Source organism: Mastomys coucha, unplaced genomic scaffold, assembly GCF_008632895.1.
Source record: "Mastomys coucha isolate ucsf_1 unplaced genomic scaffold, UCSF_Mcou_1 pScaffold1, whole genome shotgun sequence".
Classification (NCBI taxonomy): Eukaryota; Metazoa; Chordata; class Mammalia; order Rodentia; family Muridae; genus Mastomys; species Mastomys coucha.
Window position 1 is genome coordinate 28,980,216 of NW_022196891.1, and position 8,283 is coordinate 28,988,498.

The window sequence follows — 8,283 nt, forward strand, 5'->3', positions numbered from 1 at the left end:
TTTTTTTGTAGTCTCTACCGTGAACTACTACCCAGAGCCCCCTGTGCTTCACATCTCTCCAAGCCCCAGTTGCCACACTGCTAGGGATTGCAGGTCCCTGTGTCCACTGGAAAGACAGGAGCCATTTCTCCTCATGGCAGGCCCGTATGCCCTTTCTCACCTTGTAGCCAGTGATTGTAGATTCATTTCGGAGAGGAACCACAGGGTCCCACTTAAGGCTGAGACTGGAGCCTGAGAAAGTCCAAGAGATGTTGCCTGGAGGTCGCCGGGGCGCTGCCAGGGGGAGGGGGGGTTTGAAGACACTGCCGCATGCTTCCATGGCCACCCTTTACCACTAGCCAGCCCCTTTCTGATGCCCACCCATATGGCAGGGAAATCATGAAAATCCATGTCATCATGAAAATCCAGAAGATGCCCCAAAGGCCATGACCATGTTCAGTGGGTCCTCTGACCTGCTTCTGCCTAGCGCTGACCAAGTGGCAGGAATCGTCCCCACCCGGTGGCACATGCCCTCCCACATCCCTGGGCACTCACGAGGCTTCATGGTCATGGTATCGGCTGAAGGGCTAGCCGGCCCAGTGCCAGCCCGGTTGTAGGCCCTCACAGTTACGTGGTACTTGGTGTTGGGGTAAAGGCCGGTGACTCGGGCACTGGAGTCTAGCCCCGCCGTCCTCACTCGGTCAGCAGCTGCCTCTTTGTCCCCGGCTTTCCAGTAGCGAATCTACAAGGGGCAGGATGCGTAAAAGGGCATGGCAAAGCTGTTGGCTATACAGTCTCTGTGGCTTCTCTCCTACTCAGGCTGGTCCCGTGGTAAACTCTAGTTTGATAAACTGCACGCTAGGTCAGGTGACCAGAAAGCATGGTCATGTGACAGTGAGTCCCTTCATCTATGCCTGTTCAACAGTGTCTACTCCAAGGAAGGTGTCCGGGATATGGGAGGAAAGAAGAAGTAGGTGACTAGTGGGGAGATCAGCAGAGGTGAGAAAGGCCCATGCTATCGCCATCTTTAAGCCTTCCAAAGCTGCCCCCCATCACTTAAGCCATGCCCAGCAAGTTCATTCTAGTACCAGCGGAGTGCCAGTGTCTACTGCAGACCTGTGACTGCCTCTACCTCCTACACTTCAGACCCCGGATGCTGGCTCTCAATGTAATGTTCATCTCATTCACTCAGGTGCTATCTTGGAGCATCTGCTGGGACATGAAATGCACATGTGTGCTTGTAAAGTAGCTCTATCCTCAGTGCTCAGTAGACACAACTCCAGTCACCAGTAGAATATCAGACCTTAAATAGTCTTCAATCAAGGGCTAAGAGTGGACCTAGCTTCTCCCAGTGGTCTGTCTAACCTATTGTGCTAAAATCAGGAGCCAACGCTGGGAGGCACAGCCTGATAGCAGTCTCTCTCTCTCTCTCTCTCTCTCTCTCTCTCTCTCTCTCTCTCTCTCTCTCTCTCTCTGACAGTATTGGGCCTGGGTTTTTCTGTCTTCCTTCCCTCTTGATCCTCTCGCTGAGGATCCTAGGAGGAATGACTAGCAAGCTGTCAGATGCTCTCACCTACTCTGGAAAGCCTAGCTCTGCCTCTTTCCGGCCCCAGTCAATACTCACCTCATACCCCAGGAGGATGCCGTTCATGTCTTGTAGCACAGGCTCCCAGCTCACGTTCATCTCTGAGGATGAGGACCCCTTGGCCCAGACCTTGGCAGGGGCCACCTTGGGCTCTAGGGACCAATAAAGAATGGGCATGTGCTGCCGAGACACCTCTGCATCCCACTCTCCAGAGTGACTGACCCTCACTAGGACTTTGCTTAGGATTTTGTATCTGCTTAGGATTTAGGGGGGGAATCCCAGGGCCCAAGAAGAAGCTCAGTGCTCAGGATGAAGCCCAGGGGACACCAAGTGCACTCCAGGCTTGCTTCTCCTCCCATGACATCCCCTCTCCTTCCCTGTGCCAGGGAGTCAAGGAGGGCCAGGCCCCAGGCCCCAGGCCCCAGGCCTCACAGCCCACCTTCCTCTGCTGAGTACACTATCGCAGTGAGGCTCTCAGGCCCCTCCCCCCGGCGATTGTAGCTTCGGATCTTGACCTCAAAGGGTGTATACGGATGGATGCTGTCATTGCTGTAGACGAAGTACTGGGCATCGGCGCCAGGCACCCGGGCGGTCTGCCAACTGGAGCTGCCTTGCCTGCGGAAGGACAGCAGGTAGCCGAAGCCGTCTCCATTCTGGTACTCCCGTGACATGGGCTGAGGGCAAGAGCATGGCGTGGGCCAGGGGTCATGGGTGTGTGTCTCTACTCATTCATCCATCTGACTCCACCCAGTCTTTGCCCAGAAGAGTGACCCTGGGATGCCTGTGCGGCCTCAAAGGACTTGTGAGAGATGCAGGGGAGGAGAGGGGAGGGACGGAAGCTGCCAGCTTCCCAGTGAGACTTCAGCGGTCCTTTCTGTTGCTGCCACTGTGTCTGGAGACAAGCTATGTCAGGAAGGAAAGGGGCATGACTCCTCAGAGGCAAGGCACCTGCCTGCTTCTCTGTCCCTGTCCACTTACAGTCCAGTTGATGATGAGCTCTCCAGGGGCTCCTCCCCCTCCACTGAGTCCCGATGGTGCCACAGAGGGGACTGCAAGGGCCAAGGAACACAAATGTGTCGTGTTAATGGGCAGAAAGTGGGGCAAATAAATCCCCCAGCCCTGTGCCTGGAGATCATCCTAGGTGGGGCGTCCTAATGTATCTTTCCATAGTCCTTCTGTGCATGAGTGCGGAGTCAGACCAGCCTGAGCACAGTTCCCATCTTTGCTGTGCTTCCTCTGGCTAGCCACTTAGCCTTTCTGGGCCCTGATTATACTCTCTGGATGACGATGATGATGATGATGTCTTTGTCAAGGTGAAAGTAGAAGAATTTAAATGAGAGACCAGGCAGCCTAGGATGGTTACTCCTGTTTATCGTTCTTACCCCTGTTGGCTTTAGCTAAACCAGAGACCAACTCCAGTTTGCTTCAGCTGATGGGAATAAAGAATTTTGAATGGCAGTTAATGCAAACAACAACAAAACAATACATTTTGTTTGAGGGTATTCCAAGGTATTTTACTGACTAGATAGATAGATAGATAGATAGATAGATATAGGTAGATAGATAGATAGATAGATGATAGATAGATAGATAGATGATAGATAGATAGATAGATAGATAGATAGATAGATAGATAGATAGATAGACAGATAGATAGAGATAGGTAGATAGATAGATAGATAGATGATAGATGGATGGATGGATGGATGGATAGATAGATGGATGGATGGATGGATGGATGGGCGGGCGGGCGGGCGGACGGACGGACGGACGGACGGACGGACGGACAGACAGACAGACAGACAGACAGACAGACAGATAGATAGATAGATAGATAGATAGATAGATAGATAGATTTAATCTCCTTGTGTAAGACAGAAAGCCCGAGGTCCAGGGCAGTTAAGCAACTTGTCCAAAGTTCACACAGCTAACACACAGCCCAGCTAGAACATGATCTCCACTCTTACAACTTTAAAGACCCTCACCGTCCCTTTGCGCTGTGCTTGTCTGTGCTCATCCATTTCTGAGATGCTAGAATCAAAGAGACCCCACCCCAACCCCACATCCCTAAGAAGTTCAGTCAGAAAGCAAGTCAGTCAGTAGGAATTTCCTACTCGAGATGGATGCCAGATTAAAATGCTGTGTGATTCTAGAGCCTGGAGAGTGAGCCTGGAGCAGGTAGGAGACATGGAGGTAGACCCTCCACCACACACAAGCACAGGTCTGGCTGGGTAGGAGGGAAACAGGATCCCGCCCATGTGTGATCATCCCAGGCCCTCTGCTGGGAGTGGTCAGAACACAGAAGGTGCCTCTGGGCAGGTGAAGGCCACGCCTGTGCCCTTCCTGGTTCTTTCCTCACATTCTCCCCTGGCTCTGACAAACGTGCACTTTCACTGAGGGTCATAGGCAGTGAAATTATTGTCCCTCCTGCTCTACAGATGATACCAGCAAGACAGGGCCTAGAGTCTGGCTGCCTCTCTAGCTCCCTGCACAGCACATGTGTGTACATACCCACACGAATGTACACATACACACAGACGCCTTCCTCATTAGCTGATTTCTGCAGTTTCTGTGCACTTAAAAAAATGGCTCAAGGTTCCCGTCCTAGGTTCAAGATCAAGCTCTCCCAGTTGACCCTTCTTCCCTTGTTCAAATCAGTTCTTCTGGTTTTAAATACTAAGCCCAAAAAATGACTATAGATCTCCCTGCAGGCGTGCTTTTCAGCAAGGGGTTTGGATCAGGCAGTTTGCCAAACAGCAGTCTTGCCTCTAACTTTTCATCTCCCTCCCCAACCCCCCCAACCCCCCCACCCCCGCTATTGACCAAGGAGCCAGGCCTGGTAAACAGATTGGGATTTTGTTTCTGCTTCTTCTGCGGGGCTCCCTCTGCTGGGGCTCCTGCTGGGGCTTCCTCCATTGGGGCTCCCTCTGCTGGGGCTCCCTCCTCTGGAGCTCCCTCTGCTGGGGCTCCTCCCCTCTGCTGGGGCTCCCTCCATTGGGGCTCCCTTGGTTGGCGCTCCCTCTGCTGGGGCTCCTTTTGCTAGGGCTCCCCCTGCCCCCTCTGGAGCTCCCTCCATTGGGGTTCCTTCTGCTGGTGCTCCCTCTGTTGATGCTCCCTCTGCTGGGGCTTCCCCTACTGGAGTTCTCTTTGCAGAGTGTTCTCTTTAGAACCCCAGACACTCACCTGCTTCCTTTGTGCGGATTTTGCTGGAGGGGCCACTGGGCTCCCCAGTGCCCAAGATGTTGCTAGCCGAAACCCGAAACTCATAGTCCATCCAAGGCATGAGACCCAGCACCTGGGCAGTCTCGGCATTGCCTTCGATATTCACAGGATCTGCAAGGTCCCAGGCAGTCAGTGGCTAGCACCCATTTATGACGAGGGCAGGTTCTAGACCCACGTGACCTTTTGTGCTCTGCCCTCACCATGGTCCTACCATACACTAAGCCCTCAATTACTATTTGACTGAAAAGCTAGTGAGCTCTGATGCCACAGGGCCTTTGCCAACACTGTGTGCCCCTCACTCCACATATGTTGAGCATGCTGACATTCTCCAGCAACAATCCTCCAAAGGCTTCGAGGGCACAGACCAAGACTGCCACCTCCAGCCCTCCCTCTCCTTACCATCCTGGCTCTGAAGGCTCCCCTGCCTGCCTAGGTGCTCCAGGAGGTAAGAGAACAAAATGGAATTCTCTTTGAAGCCTTGGGGTCAGCCCTTGACCCCCTGACTCCTGTCTTCTGCGCACAAAGTGGGGGCTTTATTAAAACTGACCCACGCGGTGCCTCATACTTACTGGTCCGAACCTGCTTCCATTTCCCTGAGGGTGGAGTCCGAGCCTGCAGCGTATACTTGGCGATGGGGCTGTGATTGTCAAAGCCACGACTCCAGCTAAGCTGAACAGTGGTGTCTCCAATGTCTCTCACCACCACGCCCCCTGGGGGGCCCGGGGGACCTGTAAGAGGCAGGGCACACTGGGTCAGAGGTGGGCAGCTCCCAGTTTGAGTTGGTTTTATCTAGACTCAGCTTGGGCTGACTCAACATCTAGATGGCAGCAGAGGGCAGGAGAGCTTGGGCGGGAGGCCAGAGAGAGGCTGGGGGCAGAGGAGAACAGTGGGGAGCGAAGTGTCTCAGACTTGGCGGCTCACAGATGGATACACAGGTTTTCCCTGCACTGAACCTGGACCTCCCAAACTCATGAGGTTAAAGTCTCGGGGGTGTTTAGATGTTTTCTTTCTTGTGTTTGGCTTTGGAAGGGATAGTCTACTCATTTAGGACCCACGAACGAACCATACTAAACAGAAGTGTCCATCTCTCTGGCTTCTGTCAGCTCTCAGGGAGGGAAGAGAGGTGGGGAGAGTCAGAAAGCCTAGATCCTCTCCGAGACCTGGGGCGGCTGACCCCCATTACCTCGGACCAGGACTGTGGCCTCCTTGGATGCACCATCCACCACTGTCTGAGCCATGCATGTGTACTTCCCTCCATGGCGTAGCTGGGCATTTAGGATAATCAGGTCCCCGATGGTCTCCTTCTGTGCACAGGGAACAGTAAGGTATGATGAGTCAGGAGGAAGCCCTGGCTAGTATAGTAGGCCACAAGACGAAATGGAGCCTGGATTCCCTGGCTGCAGGGTATCCATACCCTCTGTGCCTCGGTGTTCCTCTCTGTTCAATGGGAAGAATGAGCTACTTGGTACTACTGAACATTAAAATGTGTCACATAAGAGAGTCTTCATGAGCCATGTTAGTGATGACATCTGCACTGAGGGAGAGGGACAGTAGCGGAGAGGATCTCCTGGGGCACTTGGAATGCTAAAGCTTGATTCTAACTTAGAAGGGTGATCCTTGGGTGGGTGCAGGAAAGGTACTTGTGGGTCCTGGGATGAGCTTCTTTGGCATGGCCTCGGGGGTCAGGGGAAACTTTGGAGAGCCTGAAGGTGGCTATAATGGCTGAGGCCATCTCAGGTCCCCTGTCTTATCTGGAAGGAGGGAAAACTCTGGGGCCTCAGGCCTTACCACACTGGCCCTCCGGTAGTGACCTCCAGGCTTATCGAAGTCAATAGGGAAATCGTCCAGGGTCCAGGTGAACGTGAGGTCCATAGTGGGGTCATGCGAGGCATGGCACTGTAGAGTCAGGTTATCACCCACATTGATGTCAGCACTGGAAGGAGCTAGTGTGATCTTGGTCGCATCTACAAAGCGGAAACGGCAGCAAAACAAGGCTCTGAGATGGAAAAATCCCAGGAAGGAGAGAGGCCCTGGCCTGTACCCCGAGAAGAGATGCATATTCATGAGCAGCCACATTCTGCAGGCTGGCCAGGGGTGGTCCCAAGAGAAACTTGAGTTCTGAGGTAGCTTTGAAAGCAGAAGTACAGGGAGCCAAGAGCAGACGGCTGGCAGAGCAGCATCCCCGCGGCTGACCACCGATCTGAACACACCACAGTCCTTACCTCGCACAGACAGGACCCCGGTGCTGTTGGCTTTGCCCATGAAGTTCTCGGCAAAGCAGGTATATTTGCCTTCATCCGATCGACTGATGTTTCTGATAATCAAGGTGCCATCCAAAGTGACAGTCACTCTGCAGCAAGGACAGGAAAGATCTAGTCAACTGAGGGACACACCATGGCCATTGGAAGGAGACTGGCCTCCAAGAAGCCATCTCGGCTGGGGCACAGAGAACCTACCTGCTACTGTTCCCCAAAATCTCAGTACCCTTGCTCCAAAGTATTGTAGCTTTTGGAGCCGCACGGGGCTGGCACGGGATGCTGATCTCTCCCCCTCGAGCTGCAGGGATCAGCCGCCTCACAGGGTTCTGCCTGAAGTCTGGGGCCAGAGCTGCAGGAGAAGGGGTACTCAAACACTCACCCTCGAGATATCCACCCTCCCACCTCAATTAAGATGTCACCTGGCTACATGCTAAGCATCTGGTCTCTGGAGACCAACTTGTCAAGTGGCAGCAACGTCTCTAGAACTCGTCTACCCCTGTATCATAACATCTGGCTCCACTCGTCCCTCACACACGCTCCAACCATCTATCTGCCTTGCTCTCAATTTTTCCCCCTTTTCTTTTCTTTTTTCTTTTAAATTTTTACCTTATGTATGTGGGTGTTTTGCCTGCATGTATATCTGGGTACCACCTGCATGCAGTGCCTGAGGAGGCCAGAAGAGGGCATATAATTCTCTGGAACTGGAATTACAGGTAGTTGTGAGCAGCACTGCGGGTACTGGGAATGGAACCTCAGACTCCTGTAAAAGCAGCCAGTGCTCTTTTGTTTTGTTTTGTTTTTGTTTTGTTCGTTTCTTTCTTGTTTGTTTGTTTCGAGACAGGGTTTCTCTGTGTAGCCTTGGCTGTCCTGGAACTCACTCTGTAGACCAGGCTGACCTTGAACTCAGAAATCCGCCTGCCTCTGCCTCCCAAGTGCTGGGATTAAAGGCATGCGCCACCACCCCACAGCCAGCGCTCTTAACTGATGAGTCATCTCTCTACCTCTACACCCCTCACCAAGTTGCCAGTCTTCCCTGCTTGAGGACCATTGCAACTGCATACATAATATCACCTGAAACTTCCCCAGATTTCTACAAGTCTGTCTTCTTCAGGACACAGTCCAAACATGACTTTCTCAGAGTCTTTTCTGACTACCCCATCTGACTGGCTCACCTCCGTACCACTGCTGTACTGGATTATATATATATATATATATATATATATATATATATATATATAT

The 8,283-nt window shown here is 52.6% G+C and overlaps 1 protein-coding gene across 5 annotated transcripts in view; it reads right to left on the reverse strand.

The window, feature by feature from the left end:
- Cntn2 (contactin 2) overlaps positions 1-8,283 on the reverse strand; it is a 30,109-nt gene that overhangs the window by 4,761 nt on the left and 17,065 nt on the right. For all 5 annotated transcript variants that reach the window (XM_031382309.1, XM_031382273.1, XM_031382282.1 and 2 more), the window contains 11 exons: positions 7,243-7,393; positions 7,009-7,136; positions 6,575-6,750; positions 5,970-6,090; positions 5,356-5,514; positions 4,748-4,897; positions 2,543-2,613; positions 2,004-2,238; positions 1,604-1,716; positions 535-721; positions 161-273 (listed from right to left, as the gene is read on the reverse strand). In XM_031382309.1, the coding sequence (XP_031238169.1) occupies positions 161-273; positions 535-721; positions 1,604-1,716; positions 2,004-2,238; positions 2,543-2,613; positions 4,748-4,897; positions 5,356-5,514; positions 5,970-6,090; positions 6,575-6,750; positions 7,009-7,136; positions 7,243-7,393 (1,604 nt within the window). The remainder of the gene's footprint in view (positions 1-160; positions 274-534; positions 722-1,603; positions 1,717-2,003; positions 2,239-2,542; positions 2,614-4,747; positions 4,898-5,355; positions 5,515-5,969; positions 6,091-6,574; positions 6,751-7,008; positions 7,137-7,242; positions 7,394-8,283) is intronic.